The 24,175-nt window shown below is 47.5% G+C and overlaps 2 protein-coding genes and 51 non-coding genes across 56 annotated transcripts; 1 reads left to right on the top strand and 52 right to left on the bottom strand.

Moving 5' to 3' along the window:
• The first annotated feature begins 14 nt into the window (after positions 1 to 14).
• Positions 15 to 2,749, top strand: zgc:56585 (uncharacterized protein LOC393297 homolog). The gene is made up of 7 exons (XM_037468370.2): positions 15 to 172; positions 277 to 400; positions 909 to 1,015; positions 1,318 to 1,414; positions 1,549 to 1,625; positions 1,925 to 2,082; positions 2,546 to 2,749. The coding sequence occupies exons 1-7, from the start codon at positions 80 to 82 to the stop codon at positions 2,664 to 2,666; spliced, it is 777 nt and encodes a 258-aa protein (XP_037324267.2). The 5' UTR covers positions 15 to 79; the 3' UTR covers positions 2,667 to 2,749.
• A 128-nt stretch (positions 2,750 to 2,877) lies between these two features.
• On the bottom strand, positions 2,878 to 5,038 carry LOC119215875 (15-hydroxyprostaglandin dehydrogenase [NAD(+)]-like). Of its 4 annotated transcripts, none has more exons than XM_062558180.1 (7): positions 4,879 to 5,038; positions 4,586 to 4,709; positions 4,359 to 4,465; positions 4,027 to 4,236; positions 3,815 to 3,891; positions 3,337 to 3,491; positions 2,878 to 3,231 (listed from the first exon to the last, which is right to left on the bottom strand). In XM_062558180.1, exons 1-5 carry the CDS (start codon positions 4,969 to 4,971, stop codon positions 3,874 to 3,876), a joined length of 552 nt encoding a protein of 183 aa, XP_062414164.1. In that variant the 5' UTR covers positions 4,972 to 5,038; the 3' UTR covers positions 2,878 to 3,231; positions 3,337 to 3,491; positions 3,815 to 3,873. The 4 variants fall into 4 exon arrangements, with proteins under 4 accessions (XP_062414164.1, XP_037324268.2, XP_062414165.1 ...); XM_037468371.2 differs by having other exon boundaries at positions 4,140 to 4,236; positions 4,879 to 5,036; XM_062558181.1 differs by lacking the exons at positions 2,878 to 3,231; positions 3,337 to 3,491 and having other exon boundaries at positions 3,639 to 3,891; positions 4,140 to 4,236; positions 4,879 to 5,037.
• A 1,416-nt stretch (positions 5,039 to 6,454) lies between these two features.
• trnav-aac (transfer RNA valine (anticodon AAC)) lies at positions 6,455 to 6,527 on the bottom strand. Its single transcript has one exon. It is a non-coding gene; the product is annotated as a tRNA-Val (tRNA).
• A 106-nt stretch (positions 6,528 to 6,633) lies between these two features.
• On the bottom strand, positions 6,634 to 6,706 carry trnav-cac (transfer RNA valine (anticodon CAC)). Its single transcript has one exon. It is a non-coding gene; the product is annotated as a tRNA-Val (tRNA).
• Positions 6,707 to 6,966: 260 nt separating this feature from the next.
• trnad-guc (transfer RNA aspartic acid (anticodon GUC)) lies at positions 6,967 to 7,038 on the bottom strand. The gene has a single exon. It is a non-coding gene; the product is annotated as a tRNA-Asp (tRNA).
• A 383-nt stretch (positions 7,039 to 7,421) lies between these two features.
• On the bottom strand, positions 7,422 to 7,494 carry trnav-aac (transfer RNA valine (anticodon AAC)). Its single transcript has one exon. It is a non-coding gene; the product is annotated as a tRNA-Val (tRNA).
• A 106-nt stretch (positions 7,495 to 7,600) lies between these two features.
• Positions 7,601 to 7,673, bottom strand: trnav-cac (transfer RNA valine (anticodon CAC)). Its single transcript has one exon. It is a non-coding gene; the product is annotated as a tRNA-Val (tRNA).
• A 260-nt stretch (positions 7,674 to 7,933) lies between these two features.
• On the bottom strand, positions 7,934 to 8,005 carry trnad-guc (transfer RNA aspartic acid (anticodon GUC)). Its single transcript has one exon. It is a non-coding gene; the product is annotated as a tRNA-Asp (tRNA).
• Positions 8,006 to 8,388: 383 nt separating this feature from the next.
• On the bottom strand, positions 8,389 to 8,461 carry trnav-aac (transfer RNA valine (anticodon AAC)). The gene has a single exon. It is a non-coding gene; the product is annotated as a tRNA-Val (tRNA).
• Positions 8,462 to 8,567: 106 nt separating this feature from the next.
• trnav-cac (transfer RNA valine (anticodon CAC)) lies at positions 8,568 to 8,640 on the bottom strand. Its single transcript has one exon. It is a non-coding gene; the product is annotated as a tRNA-Val (tRNA).
• Positions 8,641 to 8,900: 260 nt separating this feature from the next.
• Positions 8,901 to 8,972, bottom strand: trnad-guc (transfer RNA aspartic acid (anticodon GUC)). Its single transcript has one exon. It is a non-coding gene; the product is annotated as a tRNA-Asp (tRNA).
• Positions 8,973 to 9,355: 383 nt separating this feature from the next.
• Positions 9,356 to 9,428, bottom strand: trnav-aac (transfer RNA valine (anticodon AAC)). The gene has a single exon. It is a non-coding gene; the product is annotated as a tRNA-Val (tRNA).
• Positions 9,429 to 9,534: 106 nt separating this feature from the next.
• trnav-cac (transfer RNA valine (anticodon CAC)) lies at positions 9,535 to 9,607 on the bottom strand. Its single transcript has one exon. It is a non-coding gene; the product is annotated as a tRNA-Val (tRNA).
• Positions 9,608 to 9,867: 260 nt separating this feature from the next.
• trnad-guc (transfer RNA aspartic acid (anticodon GUC)) lies at positions 9,868 to 9,939 on the bottom strand. Its single transcript has one exon. It is a non-coding gene; the product is annotated as a tRNA-Asp (tRNA).
• Positions 9,940 to 10,322: 383 nt separating this feature from the next.
• On the bottom strand, positions 10,323 to 10,395 carry trnav-aac (transfer RNA valine (anticodon AAC)). The gene has a single exon. It is a non-coding gene; the product is annotated as a tRNA-Val (tRNA).
• A 106-nt stretch (positions 10,396 to 10,501) lies between these two features.
• trnav-cac (transfer RNA valine (anticodon CAC)) lies at positions 10,502 to 10,574 on the bottom strand. Its single transcript has one exon. It is a non-coding gene; the product is annotated as a tRNA-Val (tRNA).
• A 477-nt stretch (positions 10,575 to 11,051) lies between these two features.
• trnav-aac (transfer RNA valine (anticodon AAC)) lies at positions 11,052 to 11,124 on the bottom strand. Its single transcript has one exon. It is a non-coding gene; the product is annotated as a tRNA-Val (tRNA).
• Positions 11,125 to 11,230: 106 nt separating this feature from the next.
• On the bottom strand, positions 11,231 to 11,303 carry trnav-cac (transfer RNA valine (anticodon CAC)). Its single transcript has one exon. It is a non-coding gene; the product is annotated as a tRNA-Val (tRNA).
• A 260-nt stretch (positions 11,304 to 11,563) lies between these two features.
• On the bottom strand, positions 11,564 to 11,635 carry trnad-guc (transfer RNA aspartic acid (anticodon GUC)). Its single transcript has one exon. It is a non-coding gene; the product is annotated as a tRNA-Asp (tRNA).
• Positions 11,636 to 12,018: 383 nt separating this feature from the next.
• trnav-aac (transfer RNA valine (anticodon AAC)) lies at positions 12,019 to 12,091 on the bottom strand. Its single transcript has one exon. It is a non-coding gene; the product is annotated as a tRNA-Val (tRNA).
• Positions 12,092 to 12,197: 106 nt separating this feature from the next.
• Positions 12,198 to 12,270, bottom strand: trnav-cac (transfer RNA valine (anticodon CAC)). Its single transcript has one exon. It is a non-coding gene; the product is annotated as a tRNA-Val (tRNA).
• Positions 12,271 to 12,529: 259 nt separating this feature from the next.
• trnad-guc (transfer RNA aspartic acid (anticodon GUC)) lies at positions 12,530 to 12,601 on the bottom strand. The gene has a single exon. It is a non-coding gene; the product is annotated as a tRNA-Asp (tRNA).
• Positions 12,602 to 12,984: 383 nt separating this feature from the next.
• trnav-aac (transfer RNA valine (anticodon AAC)) lies at positions 12,985 to 13,057 on the bottom strand. Its single transcript has one exon. It is a non-coding gene; the product is annotated as a tRNA-Val (tRNA).
• Positions 13,058 to 13,163: 106 nt separating this feature from the next.
• On the bottom strand, positions 13,164 to 13,236 carry trnav-cac (transfer RNA valine (anticodon CAC)). The gene has a single exon. It is a non-coding gene; the product is annotated as a tRNA-Val (tRNA).
• A 260-nt stretch (positions 13,237 to 13,496) lies between these two features.
• trnad-guc (transfer RNA aspartic acid (anticodon GUC)) lies at positions 13,497 to 13,568 on the bottom strand. The gene has a single exon. It is a non-coding gene; the product is annotated as a tRNA-Asp (tRNA).
• Positions 13,569 to 13,966: 398 nt separating this feature from the next.
• On the bottom strand, positions 13,967 to 14,039 carry trnav-aac (transfer RNA valine (anticodon AAC)). The gene has a single exon. It is a non-coding gene; the product is annotated as a tRNA-Val (tRNA).
• Positions 14,040 to 14,145: 106 nt separating this feature from the next.
• trnav-cac (transfer RNA valine (anticodon CAC)) lies at positions 14,146 to 14,218 on the bottom strand. The gene has a single exon. It is a non-coding gene; the product is annotated as a tRNA-Val (tRNA).
• A 260-nt stretch (positions 14,219 to 14,478) lies between these two features.
• On the bottom strand, positions 14,479 to 14,550 carry trnad-guc (transfer RNA aspartic acid (anticodon GUC)). Its single transcript has one exon. It is a non-coding gene; the product is annotated as a tRNA-Asp (tRNA).
• Positions 14,551 to 14,933: 383 nt separating this feature from the next.
• Positions 14,934 to 15,006, bottom strand: trnav-aac (transfer RNA valine (anticodon AAC)). Its single transcript has one exon. It is a non-coding gene; the product is annotated as a tRNA-Val (tRNA).
• Positions 15,007 to 15,112: 106 nt separating this feature from the next.
• On the bottom strand, positions 15,113 to 15,185 carry trnav-cac (transfer RNA valine (anticodon CAC)). The gene has a single exon. It is a non-coding gene; the product is annotated as a tRNA-Val (tRNA).
• A 477-nt stretch (positions 15,186 to 15,662) lies between these two features.
• Positions 15,663 to 15,735, bottom strand: trnav-aac (transfer RNA valine (anticodon AAC)). Its single transcript has one exon. It is a non-coding gene; the product is annotated as a tRNA-Val (tRNA).
• Positions 15,736 to 15,841: 106 nt separating this feature from the next.
• Positions 15,842 to 15,914, bottom strand: trnav-cac (transfer RNA valine (anticodon CAC)). The gene has a single exon. It is a non-coding gene; the product is annotated as a tRNA-Val (tRNA).
• A 260-nt stretch (positions 15,915 to 16,174) lies between these two features.
• On the bottom strand, positions 16,175 to 16,246 carry trnad-guc (transfer RNA aspartic acid (anticodon GUC)). Its single transcript has one exon. It is a non-coding gene; the product is annotated as a tRNA-Asp (tRNA).
• Positions 16,247 to 16,629: 383 nt separating this feature from the next.
• On the bottom strand, positions 16,630 to 16,702 carry trnav-aac (transfer RNA valine (anticodon AAC)). The gene has a single exon. It is a non-coding gene; the product is annotated as a tRNA-Val (tRNA).
• A 106-nt stretch (positions 16,703 to 16,808) lies between these two features.
• trnav-cac (transfer RNA valine (anticodon CAC)) lies at positions 16,809 to 16,881 on the bottom strand. Its single transcript has one exon. It is a non-coding gene; the product is annotated as a tRNA-Val (tRNA).
• A 259-nt stretch (positions 16,882 to 17,140) lies between these two features.
• trnad-guc (transfer RNA aspartic acid (anticodon GUC)) lies at positions 17,141 to 17,212 on the bottom strand. Its single transcript has one exon. It is a non-coding gene; the product is annotated as a tRNA-Asp (tRNA).
• Positions 17,213 to 17,595: 383 nt separating this feature from the next.
• Positions 17,596 to 17,668, bottom strand: trnav-aac (transfer RNA valine (anticodon AAC)). The gene has a single exon. It is a non-coding gene; the product is annotated as a tRNA-Val (tRNA).
• Positions 17,669 to 17,774: 106 nt separating this feature from the next.
• trnav-cac (transfer RNA valine (anticodon CAC)) lies at positions 17,775 to 17,847 on the bottom strand. Its single transcript has one exon. It is a non-coding gene; the product is annotated as a tRNA-Val (tRNA).
• Positions 17,848 to 18,577: 730 nt separating this feature from the next.
• Positions 18,578 to 18,650, bottom strand: trnav-aac (transfer RNA valine (anticodon AAC)). Its single transcript has one exon. It is a non-coding gene; the product is annotated as a tRNA-Val (tRNA).
• A 106-nt stretch (positions 18,651 to 18,756) lies between these two features.
• trnav-cac (transfer RNA valine (anticodon CAC)) lies at positions 18,757 to 18,829 on the bottom strand. The gene has a single exon. It is a non-coding gene; the product is annotated as a tRNA-Val (tRNA).
• Positions 18,830 to 19,559: 730 nt separating this feature from the next.
• Positions 19,560 to 19,632, bottom strand: trnav-aac (transfer RNA valine (anticodon AAC)). The gene has a single exon. It is a non-coding gene; the product is annotated as a tRNA-Val (tRNA).
• Positions 19,633 to 19,738: 106 nt separating this feature from the next.
• Positions 19,739 to 19,811, bottom strand: trnav-cac (transfer RNA valine (anticodon CAC)). Its single transcript has one exon. It is a non-coding gene; the product is annotated as a tRNA-Val (tRNA).
• A 260-nt stretch (positions 19,812 to 20,071) lies between these two features.
• trnad-guc (transfer RNA aspartic acid (anticodon GUC)) lies at positions 20,072 to 20,143 on the bottom strand. The gene has a single exon. It is a non-coding gene; the product is annotated as a tRNA-Asp (tRNA).
• Positions 20,144 to 20,541: 398 nt separating this feature from the next.
• On the bottom strand, positions 20,542 to 20,614 carry trnav-aac (transfer RNA valine (anticodon AAC)). The gene has a single exon. It is a non-coding gene; the product is annotated as a tRNA-Val (tRNA).
• Positions 20,615 to 20,720: 106 nt separating this feature from the next.
• trnav-cac (transfer RNA valine (anticodon CAC)) lies at positions 20,721 to 20,793 on the bottom strand. Its single transcript has one exon. It is a non-coding gene; the product is annotated as a tRNA-Val (tRNA).
• A 730-nt stretch (positions 20,794 to 21,523) lies between these two features.
• trnav-aac (transfer RNA valine (anticodon AAC)) lies at positions 21,524 to 21,596 on the bottom strand. Its single transcript has one exon. It is a non-coding gene; the product is annotated as a tRNA-Val (tRNA).
• A 106-nt stretch (positions 21,597 to 21,702) lies between these two features.
• trnav-cac (transfer RNA valine (anticodon CAC)) lies at positions 21,703 to 21,775 on the bottom strand. Its single transcript has one exon. It is a non-coding gene; the product is annotated as a tRNA-Val (tRNA).
• A 730-nt stretch (positions 21,776 to 22,505) lies between these two features.
• On the bottom strand, positions 22,506 to 22,578 carry trnav-aac (transfer RNA valine (anticodon AAC)). Its single transcript has one exon. It is a non-coding gene; the product is annotated as a tRNA-Val (tRNA).
• Positions 22,579 to 22,684: 106 nt separating this feature from the next.
• Positions 22,685 to 22,757, bottom strand: trnav-cac (transfer RNA valine (anticodon CAC)). Its single transcript has one exon. It is a non-coding gene; the product is annotated as a tRNA-Val (tRNA).
• A 260-nt stretch (positions 22,758 to 23,017) lies between these two features.
• Positions 23,018 to 23,089, bottom strand: trnad-guc (transfer RNA aspartic acid (anticodon GUC)). The gene has a single exon. It is a non-coding gene; the product is annotated as a tRNA-Asp (tRNA).
• A 383-nt stretch (positions 23,090 to 23,472) lies between these two features.
• trnav-aac (transfer RNA valine (anticodon AAC)) lies at positions 23,473 to 23,545 on the bottom strand. The gene has a single exon. It is a non-coding gene; the product is annotated as a tRNA-Val (tRNA).
• A 106-nt stretch (positions 23,546 to 23,651) lies between these two features.
• On the bottom strand, positions 23,652 to 23,724 carry trnav-cac (transfer RNA valine (anticodon CAC)). Its single transcript has one exon. It is a non-coding gene; the product is annotated as a tRNA-Val (tRNA).
• A 260-nt stretch (positions 23,725 to 23,984) lies between these two features.
• trnad-guc (transfer RNA aspartic acid (anticodon GUC)) lies at positions 23,985 to 24,056 on the bottom strand. Its single transcript has one exon. It is a non-coding gene; the product is annotated as a tRNA-Asp (tRNA).
• Between the last annotated feature and the right edge of the window lie 119 nt (positions 24,057 to 24,175).

Here is a 24,175-nt window from a genome sequence, read left to right as displayed (position 1 = left end):
GTCACGTGACGGCGTCGTGCCACACTTTGGCAGGCGGCGCGCAGCGGACGGAGTTCAGTTCCCTTTGGGCTCAGAAGACATGTCCCTGAACGGTAAAAGTGCGGTGGTGACCGGGGCGGCGAAGGGCATCGGGAGGGCCATCACGGAGCTTCTCCTGCTCAACAGGGCCAAGGTAAGGGGGGGGAATAAGAAAATAAATAAGGTTTTAATCGTTTGGACACATGAAATCTACCAAAACACTTGTATGCGTGCGCGTGTGTGTGCGCGCGTGCGCAGGTAGCCCTTCTGGACGTGGACGAGACCGCAGGAAGGAGTTTGAAGGAAGTTCTGGACAGGCAGTACCCGCCGGAGAGAACCCTGTTCCTCAGCTGTAATGTGGAGTCTGAGGAGCAGATTAAAGGTGGGGCAAACACGCACGCACATGCCCACTAACTCACAAACAGATGGGGGAGGGGAACACATCTGGAGGGCGTCATGTTGTTGTTGTTCCAGTTGTTCCAGTGGGCCAGATACAATAAATCGAAACCCTATAATTATAGTCATTATGAAGGGAGAGACACGGAGGCGCTGACGCCTGAAGAGCTTTTATCTGACGAAGCATCAGAAGGCACAAGGAACAAGAAAAGAATATAAGATAATACAAATGAATATAGATATACATCTGATGAATACAGAAATCATGATGAATAACTGAGCTGAGAGCAATGACACACAAATCCTGGAAGGAGAGTAAAGAAACCAGAAAATATTCACATTTAGGAATTTACACCCAAACCAATTCAATGAGTCAATTAACAAATGTCTTTATTTTCTCATCAAAAGCTCCTACACTCAAAAAAAGAAGTTGAGAATACTTAAAATAGTTGAGAATCCAGCTGTGTGTGATGATGTGCTTCTCTGCTCTCAAGCCGCTCTGCAGAAAACCGCTGAGACCTTCGGAGGCATCGACATCCTGTGCAACAACGCCGGCATCCTGAACGAGGCCACGTGGGAGAAGACCGTCTCCATCAACATGGTCAGTGTGTCCCCTGGGTTCTCTGAGGCGTGCGTACATGTCACGTGTCTCCCGTCGGGGGGGCGGAGCTTCCTTCCCTGAAGGAAATGACATCGCAGAAAATAAAAGTCTTTCATCGTCCATCAACTTTTACATTTCCTCTTCTTTCTTTTGAGGTGCGTTGAAAAAGAAAATACGCGGTTAAAAAAAGAAAGAGCCAAAGTCCCAAAATACAAGGGGGGGGGGGTATGCGGGTTTGAACCCACGACCTTCTGGCCGTGAGGCGATGCACGCTATGATGGACCGCGTTGTGTCTGCTGCAGATGGGGGTCATCAGGGGGACGTACCTGGCGCTGGAGCACATGAGCAAGTTGAGTGGAGGTCGTGGAGGGGTCATCGTCAACATGGCGTCCATGGCAGGTAAAGAAAAATGTCCTTCTGTCCTATCTTACGATGCCCAAAATAAAATAATGTCACGCTTCATCTTGGCCGCGGCCTCAACGTTGTTGCATGAGAACAGAAGAGCAGCGTGATTTAATCCCAATGCCCCCCAGGTCTCGGCCCTCTACCAGGCTGCCCGGTCTACACGGCCACTAAGCACGGGGTGGTGGGCTTTACGCGGGCCATGGCGGTAAGGACCCAGTTACTCCTTCAATACGCCGTTAGCTCCTCGTGCTAACGTGTGCTACTACGTGTTGGATGGTTTGTGTATTCTTTATGATTTGTCTATGGTTTTAATTCATTCTTAATCACAAACAAGCTTAAGATACTTTTGATTCATTATCCACTCATTTCCACCACAATTACACAATCGTGTAATCACATGACCGGGGTGCGTTTGATTTCATTCCGCCTCCGAACGGGAAGCATAATTGTGTGTGTGTGTGTGTGTGCGTGCGTGTGTGTCTGTGTGCGTCATTCTTCACGCAGGTTGCTTCCACAGCGTCGGGCTACGGTGTCCGCTTCAACGTCGTCTGCCCCGGGTTCGTCCAAACGGACCTCTTCTCCGCGTTGAAGACCAACCTGGGCCGCTTCTCCAACATGGGCGACGCCACCGAGCAACTCATGCAGCATCTGGGGGTCATAAGGTCAGTCTGTGAGGCCCTCTCTTGTGTTCGACCACAACTATTTCAATAGAAGAGAAGAAATCGGATTTTCTGAGAATTTGGAGTTAGCATGAGCACGTGTTAGCGCAGCGCTAAAGCTGGCTCTCATTGTGTGGATTGGCTCTCAGTTAACGGTTAAAAGAGGATAGAATATATCCAGCCTGGTGTCACATAAGAGCACAGAAACCAAAGAATATTCACATTTAAGAAGCTGGAAGCAGAGTTCACATCTACTGTACCATTTAGGTACCAAATGAATCTTTTCACATTAAAAGCGTCTTATTCAGCTTCATATTTGATGTCGTCTTCCCCAAACATTTGGCGTGACCGTGTGGCGGCGTCGTCTTATGGAGACGGACGTCCTCCTCTTGTGAGACAAGCGCATTTCCCAGAATCCCTCCTGTTGTGTTTGGGTTCACTCTTCGCTGTGCCTCCTCCGTCCCAGCGTGTCCGAGGTGGCGCAGTCCGTCCTGGAGATGGTGACGGACGAGACGCTGAGTGGACGGGCCTGCTGCGTCTCCCCTAAAGGACGAAGATACGTGGACTTCCCCTCCTTCGCCCAGTGAGCAGAGCAGCGACGACTCAACATTCTGCCCTTTAATGTCCCGCTTTTGTATGTTTTAATAAAGCCCTTCAGCTTTATAACGTTGTGGTTTGAACGTAGTCGGTGTTTTACTATTTTAAGAGTCCTAGTTTGTTCAGTACGAACTAGACGTCTACAGTCTGTTACTCAGGTAGCCGAAGGAGACTTAGTTACAACTAAAGGTCCTTCATTCTGAATTAAATATACACATAGCACTACTCATTGTGCAGTGTTTGACCTTTGGACCATTTGCTGCATTAGTAAAGAAGCGGTACCTTAAAGTGGAATAAAATGCCTCACACTTAAATATACATTACATTTGAATATTGTGATGACATCAAGTTATGAAGAGTTTCATTTATTTAATGCAGTTTACATAAATACATACATTTTTCCAAATATTCAGATGGGGGGGCGGCTATGGCAGAGTCTAGCTGGGCACAGGAAACGTCATGTATTTCTTGGACCTGCAGGTCACCTGTAAGGCCTCCCCGTTCTTGGTGTCGTTGGTCACCAGCTCCAGGAGGGCCTCGGCCACGTCGGACGGCCTGAAACACAAACAACACGAGCCGTTCGCTAGGGCAGGCGGGAGGGGAGGGGGCAGAGAGCAATGCAGGGCTAAACATTAATAGGGAACAAAATCCACAACTCACTTCATCACGCCTTGATCCACGTACGCTTTGGTCTCAGCAGAAAGCCGGGAGAAACGCCCCAATCGGTCGAAAAGGTTCTCCAAGAGGTCCGTTTGCACGAAGCCCGGACAAAGGGCATTGAAGCGTACACCGAAGCCCTACGCGGTGGAGTTAGCCTGAGACACACACAGAGACACACACAGAGACAGAGACAGAGACACACACACACACACACACACACACACACACACACAGAGAGACAGAGACAGAGACACACACACACAGAGACAGAGACAGAGTCTTCTCCCGGTTGAGGACTGAAAGGTCACAAGGCCAAGCAGAAAGTCCCAACCATGCAGACATGATGAGGAGCTCATTCTCTCCTTCATGTCAGCAGACCACACATTGTATGTGAATGAATCTAGTTTTGCTGTTCGGCTGAATTCTTTCAGATGACGTATAAAGCGAGCGATAAGATGAAAAGGAAAGCCATCCTCACCGCCATGGCGCGCGTGAAGCCGACCACCCCGTACTTAGTGGCCGTGTAGACCGGGCAGCTCAGAAAAGGGAAGAGACCTGCGAGGGGCGGGGGGGGGAAGATTAGGGTTAAATCAGTAAACATGTCGGTTTAAACTTCACTTCAATGTTCCATTTGAGACACTAAATCATTCCCAACAGCAAAAGATGGGATGGAAAAAAAATATCCTACACCTGTGCACATGGAACGTTAATGAAGATCTTCAGTGAGTAACAACATTGCACAGCAATGCATACGAAGGTTTTTGCTTTTTTTTTCAACCCGCTGGGTGCATTGTGGGTCGTACCCGCCATGGATGCGGTGTTGATGATGACCCCTCCCCGACCTCCGGTCAGCTTGTTCATGTGCTCCAGAGCTGTGTAGGTTACCTGGACAACCGCCACCTGCACAGGTGCACAGAGGGTTCATGAGAGCACAGGGAGCTCCGCCAGGTCAGCAAAGGTTAACGAACCCTGGACGTGGGTTAATAAGTCGGATGTCTGGGGCGGTCAGATCAGGTTCTTACCAGGTTTATGGAGATGGTCTTCTTCCACTCGGCCTCGTTCAGGATGCCAGCGTTGTTGCACACGATGTCGACCCCCCCCAAAGCTTCAGCAGTTCTCTGAAAGGCAGCTTGAGAGCAGAGACACATCTTAGACTCAGACGTTAACATGGTTAACATGGTCGTTAAGTGAGTCACGAGCTTCTTCTTCTTCAAAGTGTGTGTGCGTGCGCGCGCGTGCGTCGCGTCACCTTTTATCTGCTCCTCTGATTCAACATCGCAGCTGAGGAACAGACTTCTCTCCGTTCCGTACTGCTTGTCGAGGACTTCCTTCAAACTCTTCCCTGCCGCCTCATTCACATCCAGGAGGGCTACCTGCCCAGGTGCACGCGACCACCATATTTACATTAAAAAGAATCAAATATCCCCTCGACATGAACTCCCGATGGCTTCCAGGGGGGGATTCGACATTAAGTGCCCTTTAAATCAGGACTCTACTGGAACTAACCGGGTGTCCTTGCACGCACAGGTGTGCTCCCCTTACCTTGGCGCCGTTCTGCAGCAGTATCTCTGCCATGGCCCGGCCGACCCCCTGCGCCGCTCCGGTCACCACCGCCACCCGGTTCTGCAGCGCCATGTGGAGGAAGAGGTGGATGTGCGTGTGGAGGGGGGCGGGTTGTGATCGCCTTTAAAAGGTCTGCCGATGAAAGTCATTCCTCCCATACGCAGCCCGTTGATTGGATCGCTGCAGTCACGTGTTGCTGTTTTTGCCCCCCCCCCCCCCAGCCTTACTTAATCGCGTTTGAGTCTCAGGCGCTGTATTAAGAACACAACAATGTTTGATGAATACAGCAGGTGTGTGATAGAGCTATATACACAATATAGATCAATGCTGACGGTTATATGGATATTTTTTTGGTACAGTTTTTGAAAGGCTGCTAAAGTTTGACTAACCTTTTTCATTTGAGGACGTCCAGTGTTCCATTGGGTCACAATTTTTGGGTCACAAGGATTATGAGGTTGAAAGAATAACATATAAAGTCAGAAAATGTCATGAGAAAAAAGTAGAATAATAAAATGGAAATAAAAATGTGAAAATGCAATAGTTCAAAACATGTCCTGGACAAAAAAGTACAGTGAACATCAGGTCAAAACATTATTTGAACAAGAAAATATGTTGTGTTGAACATTGTCATAGACAAAAAAATCTAAAAAATATTAGGTCGAAAAAAGTTCTAAATATGTTCTATTATACTAGAATGTCTGTGAGGAACACAAAACTAAATTGTCAAATGGTAATTCACTGCTTTAAAAAAATAAATGTTAGACATTTTACCGCAAAGTAGTAGGGAGAACATTACAACGTTTTCTACCTGAAGCCTGTGTTACCTTTCTTATTCCCCCCCTCCCCCTTTTAATGGTTCTTGAACGACTTAAATACCTCAGCATTTTAAAACGCAGCTTCTGCATCTGTACACGATAATTGGAGTGTGGTACGCGTGGGACACTGTTAAAGATGAGAACAATCTTTACTGTTTGTCTCCGGTGTTTGTGCTCATATTGAGCCTCTGGGACTAAAACCTAAAGGTAGCTGTCCCACGATGGGAAGCTAACGTTAGCATTAGTCAGTGTGCTGTTTACAGCTGAGATTAAGCTAAGTTTAGCATTAGTTTGTGTGCTGTTTGTACCTGAGAGATAAGCTAACATTTTGTTGTTGTGCTGTGCGTACCGAGGCCACAACCTCAGTATGATCTTCCTGAAAATGGACTCATTCGGAAAGCTCACATGAGATGGTGCGTTCAGGGACGTTAATGGGCATGTGACGTGCGCTTGCATCAATCGTCGCCAGGCGGAGATCATATGGAAAATCGACTCTGAGTGGGTCAGAGATCATTTTCACAACTCTGTTTGAATGTTTTACGTCCAGAATCAAAGAAAGGAACGTTAATTTCTCCCTCTGTCTTAGAGACATCACATTGGATACAATTATTAGTATGATCTTCCTGGCTCAGTACCAAAGCAGCAAAGCCTGTAATGGCACATATTGCTGAGATATGATCCAATTGAGCGGCCGGTATTTGATGTGACTGTGTGTTGCTTGAAACGAAAAGCAAACTGCCTGTTTCCGCCCGGTCTCGAACCGGGGACCTTTCGCGTGTTAGGCGAACGTGATAACCACTACACTACGGAAACCACACGTGACGATGCATGCCGGCGACCCAGCGTGTAGCCAGATCGTTTTCACAACTCTGTTTGAATATTTTTACGTCCAGAATCAAAGAAAGAAACGTCAAACAATTGTTTCCGCCCGGTCTCGAACCGGGGACCTTTCGCGTGTGAGGCGAACGTGATAACCACTACACTACGGAAACCACTTGGAGAGGTGGACCCCAGTCACGAGAGGAATAGCGCGTACCGCCACCTGCTCACACACATGGCAGCTAAAGTTGCCGACTGTCAGCCTTCCGTCAAACCGTCGTCTAAACAGAGGACAGCTAACTTTAGCCTCCGTAGAGACGAATGCCAACAAGGCGTACCTTTTGTCAAACAAAAACAAAAAGTGCAAAAACAGCTCACGTGTACACTCTGTTGTAAAGCAAATATTTATTTACAAAAAAAAAAAAAAAGTTTTCTCCCCGTCGGGGAATCGAACCCCGGTCTTCCGCGTGACAGGCGGAGATACTGTCCACTATACTAACGAGGAACCTGGTGCAGCAGGGGACCAATTATCAGCGTAATGCTAACGCGCGGCTGTTGGCCTCCGTAAAGACGAACGTTAACAAGGCGTATTTTTTGTCATACAAAAACAGCTCACGTGTACACTCCGTTGTAAAGCAAATATTTATTTACGGGGGAAAAAAACGAGGAACATCAGCATAATGCTAACGCACGGCTGCCTTGTGGTAGCATGTTCATTTCTCCCTCTGTCTTAGAGACATCACATTGGATACAATTATTAGTATGATCTTCCTGGCTCAGTACCAAAGCAGCAAAGCCTGTAATGGCACATATTGCTGAGATATGATCCAATTGAGCGGCCGGTATTTGATGTGACTGTGTGTTGCTTGAAACGAAAAGCAAACTGCCTGTTTCCGCCCGGTCTCGAACCGGGGACCTTTCGCGTGTTAGGCGAACGTGATAACCACTACACTACGGAAACCACACGTGACGATGCATGCCGGCGACCCAGCGTGTAGCCAGATCGTTTTCACAACTCTGTTTGAGTATTTTTACGTCCAGAATCAAAGAAAGAAACGTCAAACAATTGTTTCCGCCCGGTCTCGAACCGGGGACCTTTCGCGTGTGAGGCGAACGTGATAACCACTACACTACGGAAACCACTTGGAGAGGTGGACCCCAGTCACGAGAGGAATAGCGCGTACCGCCACCTGCTCACACACATGGCAGCTAAAGTTGCCGACTGTCAGCCTTCCGTCAAACCGTCGTCTAAACAGAGGACAGCTAACTTTAGCCTCCGTAGAGACGAATGCCAACAAGGCGTACCTTTTGTCAAACAAAAACAAAAAGTGCAAAAACAGCTCACGTGTACACTCTGTTGTAAAGCAAATATTTATTTACAAAAAAAAAAAAAAAGTTTTCTCCCCGTCGGGGAATCGAACCCCGGTCTTCCGCGTGACAGGCGGAGATACTGTCCACTATACTAACGAGGAACCTGGTGCAGCAGGGGACCAATTATCAGCGTAATGCTAACGCGCGGCTGTTGGCCTCCGTAAAGACGAACGTTAACAAGGCGTATTTTTTGTCATACAAAAACAGCTCACGTGTACACTCCGTTGTAAAGCAAATATTTATTTACGGGGGAAAAAAACGAGGAACATCAGCATAATGCTAACGCACGGCTGCCTTGTGGTAGCATGTTCATTTCTCCCTCTGTCTTAGAGACATCACATTGGATACAATTATTAGTATGATCTTCCTGGCTCAGTACCAAAGCAGCAAAGCCTGTAATGGCACATATTGCTGAGATATGATCCAATTGAGCGGCCGGTATTTGATGTGACTGTGTGTTGCTTGAAACGAAAAGCAAACTGCCTGTTTCCGCCCGGTCTCGAACCGGGGACCTTTCGCGTGTTAGGCGAACGTGATAACCACTACACTACGGAAACCACACGTGACGATGCATGCCGGCGACCCAGCGTGTAGCCAGATCGTTTTCACAACTCTGTTTGAGTATTTTTACGTCCAGAATCAAAGAAAGAAACGTCAAACAATTGTTTCCGCCCGGTCTCGAACCGGGGACCTTTCGCGTGTGAGGCGAACGTGATAACCACTACACTACGGAAACCACTTGGAGAGGTGGACCCCAGTCACGAGAGGAATAGCGCGTACCGCCACCTGCTCACACACATGGCAGCTAAAGTTGCCGACTGTCAGCCTTCCGTCAAACCGTCGTCTAAACAGAGGACAGCTAACTTTAGCCTCCGTAGAGACGAATGCCAACAAGGCGTACCTTTTGTCAAACAAAAACAAAAAGTGCAAAAACAGCTCACGTGTACACTCTGTTGTAAAGCAAATATTTATTTACAAAAAAAAAAAAAAAGTTTTCTCCCCGTCGGGGAATCGAACCCCGGTCTTCCGCGTGACAGGCGGAGATACTGTCCACTATACTAACGAGGAACCTGGTGCAGCAGGGGACCAATTATCAGCGTAATGCTAACGCGCGGCTGTTGGCCTCCGTAAAGACGAACGTTAACAAGGCGTATTTTTTGTCATACAAAAACAGCTCACGTGTACACTCCGTTGTAAAGCAAATATTTATTTACGGGGGAAAAAAACGAGGAACATCAGCATAATGCTAACGCACGGCTGCCTTGTGGTAGCATGTTCATTTCTCCCTCTGTCTTAGAGACATCACATTGGATACAATTATTAGTATGATCTTCCTGGCTCAGTACCAAAGCAGCAAAGCCTGTAATGGCACATATTGCTGAGATATGATCCAATTGAGCGGCCGGTATTTGATGTGACTGTGTGTTGCTTGAAACGAAAAGCAAACTGCCTGTTTCCGCCCGGTCTCGAACCGGGGACCTTTCGCGTGTTAGGCGAACGTGATAACCACTACACTACGGAAACCACACGTGACGATGCATGCCGGCGACCCAGCGTGTAGCCAGATCGTTTTCACAACTCTGTTTGAATATTTTTACGTCCAGAATCAAAGAAAGAAACGTCAAACAATTGTTTCCGCCCGGTCTCGAACCGGGGACCTTTCGCGTGTGAGGCGAACGTGATAACCACTACACTACGGAAACCACTTGGAGAGGTGGACCCCAGTCACGAGAGGAATAGCGCGTACCGCCACCTGCTCACACACATGGCAGCTAAAGTTGCCGACTGTCAGCCTTCCGTCAAACCGTCGTCTAAACAGAGGACAGCTAACTTTAGCCTCCGTAGAGACGAATGCCAACAAGGCGTACCTTTTGTCAAACAAAAACAAAAAGTGCAAAAACAGCTCACGTGTACACTCTGTTGTAAAGCAAATATTTATTTACAAAAAAAAAAAAAAAGTTTTCTCCCCGTCGGGGAATCGAACCCCGGTCTTCCGCGTGACAGGCGGAGATACTGTCCACTATACTAACGAGGAACCTGGTGCAGCAGGGGACCAATTATCAGCGTAATGCTAACGCGCGGCTGTTGGCCTCCGTAAAGACGAACGTTAACAAGGCGTATTTTTTGTCATACAAAAACAGCTCACGTGTACACTCCGTTGTAAAGCAAATATTTATTTACGGGGGAAAAAAACGAGGAACATCAGCATAATGCTAACGCACGGCTGCCTTGTGGTAGCATGTTCATTTCTCCCTCTGTCTTAGAGACATCACATTGGATACAATTATTAGTATGATCTTCCTGGCTCAGTACCAAAGCAGCAAAGCCTGTAATGGCACATATTGCTGAGATATGATCCAATTGAGCAGCCGGTATTTGATGTGACTGTGTGTTGCTTGAAACGAAAAGCAAACTGCCTGTTTCCGCCCGGTCTCGAACCGGGGACCTTTCGCGTGTTAGGCGAACGTGATAACCACTACACTACGGAAACCACACGTGACGATGCATGCCGGCGACCCAGCGTGTAGCCAGATCGTTTTCACAACTCTGTTTGAATATTTTTACGTCCAGAATCAAAGAAAGAAACGTCAAACAATTGTTTCCGCCCGGTCTCGAACCGGGGACCTTTCGCGTGTGAGGCGAACGTGATAACCACTACACTACGGAAACCACTTGGAGAGGTGGACCCCAGTCACGAGAGGAATAGCGCGTACCGCCACCTGCTCACACACATGGCAGCTAAAGTTGCCGACTGTCAGCCTTCCGTCAAACCGTCGTCTAAACAGAGGACAGCTAACTTTAGCCTCCGTAGAGACGAATGCCAACAAGGCGTACCTTTTGTCAAACAAAAACAAAAAGTGCAAAAACAGCTCACGTGTACACTCCGTTGTAAAGCAAATATTTATTTACGGGGGAAAAAAACGAGGAACATCAGCATAATGCTAACGCACGGCTGCCTTGTGGTAGCATGTTCATTTCTCCCTCTGTCTTAGAGACATCACATTGGATACAATTATTAGTATGATCTTCCTGGCTCAGTACCAAAGCAGCAAAGCCTGTAATGGCACATATTGCTGAGATATGATCCAATTGAGCAGCCGGTATTTGATGTGACTGTGTGTTGCTTGAAACGAAAAGCAAACTGCCTGTTTCCGCCCGGTCTCGAACCGGGGACCTTTCGCGTGTTAGGCGAACGTGATAACCACTACACTACGGAAACCACACGTGACGATGCATGCCGGCGACCCAGCGTGTAGCCAGATCGTTTTCACAACTCTGTTTGAATATTTTTACGTCCAGAATCAAAGAAAGAAACGTCAAACAATTGTTTCCGCCCGGTCTCGAACCGGGGACCTTTCGCGTGTGAGGCGAACGTGATAACCACTACACTACGGAAACCACTTGGAGAGGTGGACCCCAGTCACGAGAGGAATAGCGCGTACCGCCACCTGCTCACACACATGGCAGCTAAAGTTGCCGACTGTCAGCCTTCCGTCAAACCGTCGTCTAAACAGAGGACAGCTAACTTTAGCCTCCGTAGAGACGAATGCCAACAAGGCGTACCTTTTGTCAAACAAAAACAAAAAGTGCAAAAACAGCTCACGTGTACACTCTGTTGTAAAGCAAATATTTATTTACAAAAAAAAAAAAAAAGTTTTCTCCCCGTCGGGGAATCGAACCCCGGTCTTCCGCGTGACAGGCGGAGATACTGTCCACTATACTAACGAGGAACCTGGTGCAGCAGGGGACCAATTATCAGCGTAATGCTAACGCGCGGCTGTTGGCCTCCGTAAAGACGAACGTTAACAAGGCGTATTTTTTGTCATACAAAAACAGCTCACGTGTACACTCCGTTGTAAAGCAAATATTTATTTACGGGGGAAAAAAACGAGGAACATCAGCATAATGCTAACGCACGGCTGCCTTGTGGTAGCATGTTCATTTCTCCCTCTGTCTTAGAGACATCACATTGGATACAATTATTAGTATGATCTTCCTGGCTCAGTACCAAAGCAGCAAAGCCTGTAATGGCACATATTGCTGAGATATGATCCAATTGAGCGGCCGGTATTTGATGTGACTGTGTGTTGCTTGAAACGAAAAGCAAACTGCCTGTTTCCGCCCGGTCTCGAACCGGGGACCTTTCGCGTGTTAGGCGAACGTGATAACCACTACACTACGGAAACCACACGTGACGATGCATGCCGGCGACCCAGCGTGTAGCCAGATCGTTTTCACAACTCTGTTTGAATATTTTTACGTCCAGAATCAAAGAAAGAAACGTCAAACAATTGTTTCCGCCCGGTCTCGAACCGGGGACCTTTCGCGTGTGAGGCGAACGTGATAACCACTACACTACGGAAACCACTTGGAGAGGTGGACCCCAGTCACGAGAGGAATAGCGCGTACCGCCACCTGCTCACACACATGGCAGCTAAAGTTGCCGACTGTCAGCCTTCCGTCAAACCGTCGTCTAAACAGAGGACAGCTAACTTTAGCCTCCGTAGAGACGAATGCCAACAAGGCGTACCTTTTGTCAAACAAAAACAAAAAGTGCAAAAACAGCTCACGTGTACACTCTGTTGTAAAGCAAATATTTATTTACAAAAAAAAAAAAAAGTTTTCTCCCCGTCGGGGAATCGAACCCCGGTCTTCCGCGTGACAGGCGGAGATACTGTCCACTATACTAACGAGGAACCTGGTGCAGCAGGGGACCAATTATCAGCGTAATGCTAACGCGCGGCTGTTGGCCTCCGTAAAGACGAACGTTAACAAGGCGTATTTTTTGTCATACAAAAACAGCTCACGTGTACACTCCGTTGTAAAGCAAATATTTATTTACGGGGGAAAAAAACGAGGAACATCAGCATAATGCTAACGCACGGCTGCCTTGTGGTAGCATGTTCATTTCTCCCTCTGTCTTAGAGACATCACATTGGATACAATTATTAGTATGATCTTCCTGGCTCAGTACCAAAGCAGCAAAGCCTGTAATGGCACATATTGCTGAGATATGATCCAATTGAGCGGCCGGTATTTGATGTGACTGTGTGTTGCTTGAAACGAAAAGCAAACTGCCTGTTTCCGCCCGGTCTCGAACCGGGGACCTTTCGCGTGTTAGGCGAACGTGATAACCACTACACTACGGAAACCACACGTGACGATGCATGCCGGCGACCCAGCGTGTAGCCAGATCGTTTTCACAACTCTGTTTGAATATTTTTACGTCCAGAATCAAAGAAAGAAACGTCAAACAATTGTTTCCGCCCGGTCTCGAACCGGGGACCTTTCGCGTGTGAGGCGAACGTGATAACCACTACACTACGGAAACCACTTGGAGAGGTGGACCCCAGTCACGAGAGGAATAGCGCGTACCGCCACCTGCTCACACACATGGCAGCTAAAGTTGCCGACTGTCAGCCTTCCGTCAAACCGTCGTCTAAACAGAGGACAGCTAACTTTAGCCTCCGTAGAGACGAATGCCAACAAGGCGTACCTTTTGTCAAACAAAAACAAAAAGTGCAAAAACAGCTCACGTGTACACTCTGTTGTAAAGCAAATATTTATTTACAAAAAAAAAAAAAAAGTTTTCTCCCCGTCGGGGAATCGAACCCCGGTCTTCCGCGTGACAGGCGGAGATACTGTCCACTATACTAACGAGGAACCTGGTGCAGCAGGGGACCAATTATCAGCGTAATGCTAACGCGCGGCTGTTGGCCTCCGTAAAGACGAACGTTAACAAGGCGTATTTTTTGTCATACAAAAACAACAAGTACAAAAACAGCTCACGTGTACACTCCGTTGTAAAGCAAATATTTATTTACGGGGGAAAAAAACGAGGAACATCAGCATAATGCTAACGCACGGCTGCCTTGTGGTAGCATGTTCATTTCTCCCTCTGTCTTAGAGACATCACATTGGATACAATTATTAGTATGATCTTCCTGGCTCAGTACCAAAGCAGCAAAGCCTGTAATGGCACATATTGCTGAGATATGATCCAATTGAGCGGCCGGTATTTGATGTGACTGTGTGTTGCTTGAAACGAAAAGCAAACTGCCTGTTTCCGCCCGGTCTCGAACCGGGGACCTTTCGCGTGTTAGGCGAACGTGATAACCACTACACTACGGAAACCACACGTGACGATGCATGCCGGCGACCCAGCGTGTAGCCAGATCGTTTTCACAACTCTGTTTGAATATTTTTACGTCCAGAATCAAAGAAAGAAACGTCAAACAATTGTTTCCGCCCGGTCTCGAACCGGGGACCTTTCGCGTGTGAGGCGAACGTGATAACCACTACACTACGGAAACCACTTGGAGAGGTGGACCCCAGTCACGAGAGGAATAGCGCGTACCGCCACCTGCTCACACACATGGCAGCTAAAGTTGCCGACTGTCAGCCTTCCGTCAAACCGTCGTCTAAACAGAGGACAGCTAACTTTAGCCTCCGTAGAGACGAATGCCAACAAGGCGTACCTTTTGTCAAACAAAAACAAAAAGTGCAAAAACAGCTCACGTGTACACTCTGTTGTAAAGCAAATATTTATTTACAAAAAAAAAAAAAAAGTTTTCTCCCCGTCGGGGAATCGAACCCCGGTCTTCCGCGTGACAGGCGGAGATACTGTCCACTATACTAACGAGGAACCTGGTGCAGCAGGGGACCAATTATCAGCGTAATGCTAACGCGCGGCTGTTGGCCTCCGTAAAGACGAACGTTAACAAGGCGTATTTTTTGTCATACAAAAACAGCTCACGTGTACACTCCGTTGTAAAGCAAATATTTATTTACGGGGGAAAAAAACGAGGAACATCAGCATAATGCTAACGCACGGCTGCCTTGTGGTAGCATGTTCATTTCTCCCTCTGTCTTAGAGACATCACATTGGATACAATTATTAGTATGATCTTCCTGGCTCAGTACCAAAGCAGCAAAGCCTGTAATGGCACATATTGCTGAGATATGATCCAATTGAGCAGCCGGTATTTGATGTGACTGTGTGTTGCTTGAAACGAAAAGCAAACTGCCTGTTTCCGCCCGGTCTCGAACCGGGGACCTTTCGCGTGTTAGGCGAACGTGATAACCACTACACTACGGAAACCACACGTGACGATGCATGCCGGCGACCCAGCGTGTAGCCAGATCGTTTTCACAACTCTGTTTGAATATTTTTACGTCCAGAATCAAAGAAAGAAACGTCAAACAATTGTTTCCGCCCGGTCTCGAACCGGGGACCTTTCGCGTGTGAGGCGAACGTGATAACCACTACACTACGGAAACCACTTGGAGAGGTGGACCCCAGTCACGAGAGGAATAGCGCGTACCGCCACCTGCTCACACACATGGCAGCTAAAGTTGCCGACTGTCAGCCTTCCGTCAAACCGTCGTCTAAACAGAGGACAGCTAACTTTAGCCTCCGTAGAGACGAATGCCAACAAGGCGTACCTTTTGTCAAACAAAAACAAAAAGTGCAAAAACAGCTCACGTGTACACTCCGTTGTAAAGCAAATATTTATTTACGGGGGAAAAAAACGAGGAACATCAGCATAATGCTAACGCACGGCTGCCTTGTGGTAGCATGTTCATTTCTCCCTCTGTCTTAGAGACATCACATTGGATACAATTATTAGTATGATCTTCCTGGCTCAGTACCAAAGCAGCAAAGCCTGTAATGGCACATATTGCTGAGATATGATCCAATTGAGCAGCCGGTATTTGATGTGACTGTGTGTTGCTTGAAACGAAAAGCAAACTGCCTGTTTCCGCCCGGTCTCGAACCGGGGACCTTTCGCGTGTTAGGCGAACGTGATAACCACTACACTACGGAAACCACACGTGACGATGCATGCCGGCGACCCAGCGTGTAGCCAGATCGTTTTCACAACTCTGTTTGAATATTTTTACGTCCAGAATCAAAGAAAGAAACGTCAAACAATTGTTTCCGCCCGGTCTCGAACCGGGGACCTTTCGCGTGTGAGGCGAACGTGATAACCACTACACTACGGAAACCACTTGGAGAGGTGGACCCCAGTCACGAGAGGAATAGCGCGTACCGCCACCTGCTCACACACATGGCAGCTAAAGTTGCCGACTGTCAGCCTTCCGTCAAACCGTCGTCTAAACAGAGGACAGCTAACTTTAGCCTCCGTAGAGACGAATGCCAACAAGGCGTACCTTTTGTCAAACAAAAACAAAAAGTGCAAAAACAGCTCACGTGTACACTCTGTTGTAAAGCAAATATTTATTTACAAAAAAAAAAAAAAAGTTTTCTCCCCGTCGGGGAATCGAACCCCGGTCTTCCGCGTGACAGGCGGAGATACTGTCCACTATACTAACGAGGAACCTGGTGCAGCAGGGGACCAATTATCAGCGTAATGCTAACGCGCGGCTGTTGGCCTCCGTAAAGACGAACGTTAACAAGGCGTATTTTTTGTCATACAAAAACAGCTCACGTGTACACTCCGTTGTAAAGCAAATATTTATTTACGGGGGAAAAAAACGAGGAACATCAGCATAATGCTAACGCACGGCTGCCTTGTGGTAGCATGTTCATTTCTCCCTCTGTCTTAGAGACATCACATAGGATACAATTATTAGTATGATCTTCCTGGCTCAGTACCAAAGCAGCAAAGCCTGTAATGGCACATATTGCTGAGATATGATCCAATTGAGCGGCCGGTATTTGATGTGACTGTGTGTTGCTTGAAACGAAAAGCAAACTGCCTGTTTCCGCCCGGTCTCGAACCGGGGACCTTTCGCGTGTTAGGCGAACGTGATAACCACTACACTACGGAAACCACACGTGACGATGCATGCCGGCGACCCAGCGTGTAGCCAGATCGTTTTCACAACTCTGTTTGAATATTTTTACGTCCAGAATCAAAGAAAGAAACGTCAAACAATTGTTTCCGCCCGGTCTCGAACCGGGGACCTTTCGCGTGTGAGGCGAACGTGATAACCACTACACTACGGAAACCACTTGGAGAGGTGGACCCCAGTCACGAGAGGAATAGCGCGTACCGCCACCTGCTCACACACATGGCAGCTAAAGTTGCCGACTGTCAGCCTTCCGTCAAACCGTCGTCTAAACAGAGGACAGCTAACTTTAGCCTCCGTAGAGACGAATGCCAACAAGGCGTACCTTTTGTCAAACAAAAACAAAAAGTGCAAAAACAGCTCACGTGTACACTCTGTTGTAAAGCAAATATTTATTTACAAAAAAAAAAAAAAGTTTTCTCCCCGTCGGGGAATCGAACCCCGGTCTTCCGCGTGACAGGCGGAGATACTGTCCACTATACTAACGAGGAACCTGGTGCAGCAGGGGACCAATTATCAGCGTAATGCTAACGCGCGGCTGTTGGCCTCCGTAAAGACGAACGTTAACAAGGCGTATTTTTTGTCATACAAAAACAGCTCACGTGTACACTCCGTTGTAAAGCAAATATTTATTTACGGGGGAAAAAAACGAGGAACATCAGCATAATGCTAACGCACGGCTGCCTTGTGGTAGCATGTTCATTTCTCCCTCTGTCTTAGAGACATCACATTGGATACAATTATTAGTATGATCTTCCTGGCTCAGTACCAAAGCAGCAAAGCCTGTAATGGCACATATTGCTGAGATATGATCCAATTGAGCGGCCGGTATTTGATGTGACTGTGTGTTGCTTGAAACGAAAAGCAAACTGCCTGTTTCCGCCCGGTCTCGAACCGGGGACCCTTCGCGTGTTAGGCGAACGTGATAACCACTACACTACGGAAACCACACGTGACGATGCATGCCGGCGACCCAGCGTGTAGCCAGATCGTTTTCACAACTCTGTTTGAATATTTTTACGTCCAGAATCAAAGAAAGAAACGTCAAACAATTGTTTCCGCCCGGTCTCGAACCGGGGACCTTTCGCGTGTGAGGCGAACGTGATAACCACTACACTACGGAAACCACTTGGAGAGGTGGACCCCAGTCACGAGAGGAATAGCGCGTACCGCCACCTGCTCACACACATGGCAGCTAAAGTTGCCGACTGTCAGCCTTCCGTCAAACCGTCGTCTAAACAGAGGACAGCTAACTTTAGCCTCCGTAGAGACGAATGCCAACAAGGCGTACCTTTTGTCAAACAAAAACAAAAAGTGCAAAAACAGCTCACGTGTACACTCTGTTGTAAAGCAAATATTTATTTACAAAAAAAAAAAAAAAGTTTTCTCCCCGTCGGGGAATCGAACCCCGGTCTTCCGCGTGACAGGCAGAGATACTGTCCACTATACTAACGAGGAACCTGGTGCAGCAGGGGACCAATTATCAGCGTAATGCTAACGCGCGGCTGTTGGCCTCCGTAAAGACGAACGTTAACAAGGCGTATTTTTTGTCATACAAAAACAACAAGTACAAAAACAGCTCACGTGTACACTCCGTTGTAAAGCAAATATTTATTTACGGGGGAAAAAAACGAGGAACATCAGCATAATGCTAACGCACGGCTGCCTTGTGGTAGCATGTTCATTTCTCCCTCTGTCTTAGAGACATCACATTGGATACAATTATTAGTATGATCTTCCTGGCTCAGTACCAAAGCAGCAAAGCCTGTAATGGCACATATTGCTGAGATATGATCCAATTGAGCGGCCGGTATTTGATGTGACTGTGTGTTGCTTGAAACGAAAAGCAAACTGCCTGTTTCCGCCCGGTCTCGAACCGGGGACCTTTCGCGTGTTAGGCGAACGTGATAACCACTACACTACGGAAACCACACGTGACGATGCATGCCGGCGACCCAGCGTGTAGCCAGATCGTTTTCACAACTCTGTTTGAATATTTTTACGTCCAGAATCAAAGAAAGAAACGTCAAACAATTGTTTCCGCCCGGTCTCGAACCGGGGACCTTTCGCGTGTGAGGCGAACGTGATAACCACTACACTACGGAAACCACTTGGAGAGGTGGACCCCAGTCACGAGAGGAATAGCGCGTACCGCCACCTGCTCACACACATGGCAGCTAAAGTTGCCGACTGTCAGCCTTCCGTCAAACCGTCGTCTAAACAGAGGACAGCTAACTTTAGCCTCCGTAGAGACGAATGCCAACAAGGCGTACCTTTTGTCAAACAAAAACAAAAAGTGCAAAAACAGCTCACGTGTACACTCTGTTGTAAAGCAAATATTTATTTACAAAAAAAAAAAAAAAGTTTTCTCCCCGTCGGGGAATCGAACCCCGGTCTTCCGCGTGACAGGCAGAGATACTGTCCACTATACTAACGAGGAACCTGGTGCAGCAGGGGACCAATTATCAGCGTAATGCTAACGCGCGGCTGTTGGCCTCCGTAAAGACGAACGTTAACAAGGCGTATTTTTTGTCATACAAAAACAACAAGTACAAAAACAGCTCACGTGTACACTCCGTTGTAAAGCAAATATTTATTTACGGGGGAAAAAAACGAGGAACATCAGCATAATGCTAACGCACGGCTGCCTTGTGGTAGCATGTTCATTTCTCCCTCTGTCTTAGAGACATCACATTGGATACAATTATTAGTATGATCTTCCTGGCTCAGTACCAAAGCAGCAAAGCCTGTAATGGCACATATTGCTGAGATATGATCCAATTGAGCGGCCGGTATTTGATGTGACTGTGTGTTGCTTGAAACGAAAAGCAAACTGCCTGTTTCCGCCCGGTCTCGAACCGGGGACCTTTCGCGTGTTAGGCGAACGTGATAACCACTACACTACGGAAACCACACGTGACGATGCATGCCGGCGACCCAGCGTGTAGCCAGATCGTTTTCACAACTCTGTTTGAATATTTTTACGTCCAGAATCAAAGAAAGAAACGTCAAACAATTGTTTCCGCCCGGTCTCGAACCGGGGACCTTTCGCGTGTGAGGCGAACGTGATAACCACTACACTACGGAAACCACTTGGAGAGGTGGACCCCAGTCACGAGAGGAATAGCGCGTACCGCCACCTGCTCACACACATGGCAGCTAAAGTTGCCGACTGTCAGCCTTCCGTCAAACCGTCGTCTAAACAGAGGACAGCTAACTTTAGCCTCCGTAGAGACGAATGCCAACAAGGCGTACCTTTTGTCAAACAAAAACAAAAAGTGCAAAAACAGCTCACGTGTACACTCTGTTGTAAAGCAAATATTTATTTACAAAAAAAAAAAAAAAGTTTTCTCCCCGTCGGGGAATCGAACCCCGGTCTTCCGCGTGACAGGCGGAGATACTGTCCACTATACTAACGAGGAACCTGGTGCAGCAGGGGACCAATTATCAGCGTAATGCTAACGCGCGGCTGTTGGCCTCCGTAAAGACGAACGTTAACAAGGCGTATTTTTTGTCATACAAAAACAACAAGTACAAAAACAGCTCACGTGTACACTCCGTTGTAAAGCAAATATTTATTTACGGGGGAAAAAAACGAGGAACATCAGCATAATGCTAACGCACGGCTGCCTTGTGGTAGCATGTTCATTTCTCCCTCTGTCTTAGAGACATCACATTGGATACAATTATTAGTATGATCTTCCTGGCTCAGTACCAAAGCAGCAAAGCCTGTAATGGCACATATTGCTGAGATATGATCCAATTGAGCGGCCGGTATTTGATGTGACTGTGTGTTGCTTGAAACGAAAAGCAAACTGCCTGTTTCCGCCCGGTCTCGAACCGGGGACCCTTCGCGTGTTAGGCGAACGTGATAACCACTACACTACGGAAACCACACGTGACGATGCATGCCGGCGACCCAGCGTGTAGCCAGATCGTTTTCACAACTCTGTTTGAATATTTTTACGTCCAGAATCAAAGAAAGAAACGTCAAACAATTGTTTCCGCCCGGTCTCGAACCGGGGACCTTTCGCGTGTGAGGCGAACGTGATAACCACTACACTACGGAAACCACTTGGAGAGGTGGACCCCAGTCACGAGAGGAATAGCGCGTACCGCCACCTGCTCACACACATGGCAGCTAAAGTTGCCGACTGTCAGCCTTCCGTCAAACCGTCGTCTAAACAGAGGACAGCTAACTTTAGCCTCCGTAGAGACGAATGCCAACAAGGCGTACCTTTTGTCAAACAAAAACAAAAAGTGCAAAAACAGCTCACGTGTACACTCTGTTGTAAAGCAAATATTTATTTACAAAAAAAAAAAAAAAGTTTTCTCCCCGTCGGGGAATCGAACCCCGGTCTTCCGCGTGACAGGCAGAGATACTGTCCACTATACTAACGAGGAACCTGGTGCAGCAGGGGACCAATTATCAGCGTAATGCTAACGCGCGGCTGTTGGCCTCCGTAAAGACGAACGTTAACAAGGCGTATTTTTTGTCATACAAAAACAACAAGTACAAAAACAGCTCACGTGTACACTCCGTTGTAAAGCAAATATTTATTTACGGGGGAAAAAAACGAGGAACATCAGCATAATGCTAACGCACGGCTGCCTTGTGGTAGCATGTTCATTTCTCCCTCTGTCTTAGAGACATCACATTGGATACAATTATTAGTATGATCTTCCTGGCTCAGTACCAAAGCAGCAAAGCCTGTAATGGCACATATTGCTGAGATATGATCCAATTGAGCGGCCGGTATTTGATGTGACTGTGTGTTGCTTGAAACGAAAAGCAAACTGCCTGTTTCCGCCCGGTCTCGAACCGGGGACCTTTCGCGTGTTAGGCGAACGTGATAACCACTACACTACGGAAACCACACGTGACGATGCATGCCGGCGACCCAGCGTGTAGCCAGATCGTTTTCACAACTCTGTTTGAATATTTTTACGTCCAGAATCAAAGAAAGAAACGTCAAACAATTGTTTCCGCCCGGTCTCGAACCGGGGACCTTTCGCGTGTGAGGCGAACGTGATAACCACTACACTACGGAAACCACTTGGAGAGGTGGACCCCAGTCACGAGAGGAATAGCGCGTACCGCCACCTGCTCACACACATGGCAGCTAAAGTTGCCGACTGTCAGCCTTCCGTCAAACCGTCGTCTAAACAGAGGACAGCTAACTTTAGCCTCCGTAGAGACGAATGCCAACAAGGCGTACCTTTTGTCAAACAAAAACAAAAAGTGCAAAAACAGCTCACGTGTACACTCTGTTGTAAAGCAAATATTTATTTACAAAAAAAAAAAAAAAGTTTTCTCCCCGTCGGGGAATCGAACCCCGGTCTTCCGCGTGACAGGCAGAGATACTGTCCACTATACTAACGAGGAACCTGGTGCAGCAGGGGACCAATTATCAGCGTAATGCTAACGCGCGGCTGTTGGCCTCCGTAAAGACGAACGTTAACAAGGCGTATTTTTTGTCATACAAAAACAACAAGTACAAAAACAGCTCACGTGTACACTCCGTTGTAAAGCAAATATTTATTTACGGGGGAAAAAGACGAGGAACATCAGCATAATGCTAACGCACGGCTGCCTTGTGGTAGCATGTTCATTTCTCCCTCTGTCTTAGAGACATCACATTGGATACAATTATTAGTATGATCTTCCTGGCTCAGTACCAAAGCAGCAAAGCCTGTAATGGCACATATTGCTGAGATATGATCCAATTGAGCGGCCGGTATTTGATGTGACTGTGTGTTGCTTGAAACGAAAAGCAAACTGCCTGTTTCCGCCCGGTCTCGAACCGGGGACCTTTCGCGTGTTAGGCGAACGTGATAACCACTACACTACGGAAACCACACGTGACGATGCATGCCGGCGACCCAGCGTGTAGCCAGATCGTTTTCACAACTCTGTTTGAATATTTTTACGTCCAGAATCAAAGAAAGAAACGTCAAACAATTGTTTCCGCCCGGTCTCGAACCGGGGACCTTTCGCGTGTGAGGCGAACGTGATAACCACTACACTACGGAAACCACTTGGAGAGGTGGACCCCAGTCACGAGAGGAATAGCGCGTACCGCCACCTGCTCACACACATGGCAGCTAAAGTTGCCGACTGTCAGCCTTCCGTCAAACCGTCGTCTAAACAGAGGACAGCTAACTTTAGCCTCCGTAGAGACGAATGCCAACAAGGCGTACCTTTTGTCAAACAAAAACAAAAAGTGCAAAAACAGCTCACGTGTACACTCTGTTGTAAAGCAAATATTTATTTACAAAAAAAAAAAAAAAGTTTTCTCCCCGTCGGGGAATCGAACCCCGGTCTTCCGCGTGACAGGCGGAGATACTGTCCACTATACTAACGAGGAACCTGGTGCAGCAGGGGACCAATTATCAGCGTAATGCTAACGCGCGGCTGTTGGCCTCCGTAAAGACGAACGTTAACAAGGCGTATTTTTTGTCATACAAAAACAGCTCACGTGTACACTCCGTTGTAAAGCAAATATTTATTTACGGGGGAAAAAAACGAGGAACATCAGCATAATGCTAACGCACGGCTGCCTTGTGGTAGCATGTTCATTTCTCCCTCTGTCTTAGAGACATCACATTGGATACAATTATTAGTATGATCTTCCTGGCTCAGTACCAAAGCAGCAAAGCCTGTAATGGCACATATTGCTGAGATATGATCCAATTGAGCGGCCGGTATTTGATGTGACTGTGTGTTGCTTGAAACGAAAAGCAAACTGCCTGTTTCCGCCCGGTCTCGAACCGGGGACCTTTCGCGTGTTAGGCGAACGTGATAACCACTACACTACGGAAACCACACGTGACGATGCATGCCGGCGACCCAGCGTGTAGCCAGATCGTTTTCACAACTCTGTTTGAATATTTTTACGTCCAGAATCAAAGAAAGAAACGTCAAACAATTGTTTCCGCCCGGTCTCGAACCGGGGACCTTTCGCGTGTGAGGCGAACGTGATAACCACTACACTACGGAAACCACTTGGAGAGGTGGACCCCAGTCACGAGAGGAATAGCGCGTACCGCCACCTGCTCACACACATGGCAGCTAAAGTTGCCGACTGTCAGCCTTCCGTCAAACCGTCGTCTAAACAGAGGACAGCTAACTTTAGCCTCCGTAGAGACGAATGCCAACAAGGCGTACCTTTTGTCAAACAAAAACAAAAAGTGCAAAAACAGCTCACGTGTACACTCTGTTGTAAAGCAAATATTTATTTACAAAAAAAAAAAAAAAGTTTTCTCCCCGTCGGGGAATCGAACCCCGGTCTTCCGCGTGACAGGCGGAGATACTGTCCACTATACTAACGAGGAACCTGGTGCAGCAGGGGACCAATTATCAGCGTAATGCTAACGCGCGGCTGTTGGCCTCCGTAAAGACGAACGTTAACAAGGCGTATTTTTTGTCATACAAAAACAGCTCACGTGTACAC

Source organism: Pungitius pungitius, chromosome 16, assembly GCF_949316345.1.
Source record: "Pungitius pungitius chromosome 16, fPunPun2.1, whole genome shotgun sequence".
In the NCBI taxonomy this organism is placed as follows: domain Eukaryota; kingdom Metazoa; phylum Chordata; class Actinopteri; order Perciformes; family Gasterosteidae; genus Pungitius; species Pungitius pungitius.
The sequence above is the reverse complement of the archived record's forward strand: the minus strand, read 5'-3'. Positions and strand labels throughout refer to the sequence as shown.

Coding starts and splice junctions, on each gene's coding strand:
- LOC119215875 (XM_062558180.1), bottom strand. CDS start 4,971: ATGGCGCTGCAGAACCGGGTGGCGGTGGTGACCGGAGCGGCGCAGGGG. Junction 4,710..4,878: donor TGCTGCAGAACGGCGCCAAG/GTAAGGGGAGCA, acceptor GCACCTGGGCAG/GTAGCCCTCCTGGATGTGAA. Junction 4,237..4,358: donor AGACCATCTCCATAAACCTG/GTAAGAACCTGA, acceptor GCACCTGTGCAG/GTGGCGGTTGTCCAGGTAAC.
- zgc:56585 (XM_037468370.2), top strand. CDS start 80: ATGTCCCTGAACGGTAAAAGTGCGGTGGTGACCGGGGCGGCGAAGGGC. Junction 1,415..1,548: donor CAACATGGCGTCCATGGCAG/GTAAAGAAAAAT, acceptor AATGCCCCCCAG/GTCTCGGCCCTCTACCAGGC. Junction 2,083..2,545: donor CAGCATCTGGGGGTCATAAG/GTCAGTCTGTGA, acceptor CCTCCGTCCCAG/CGTGTCCGAGGTGGCGCAGT.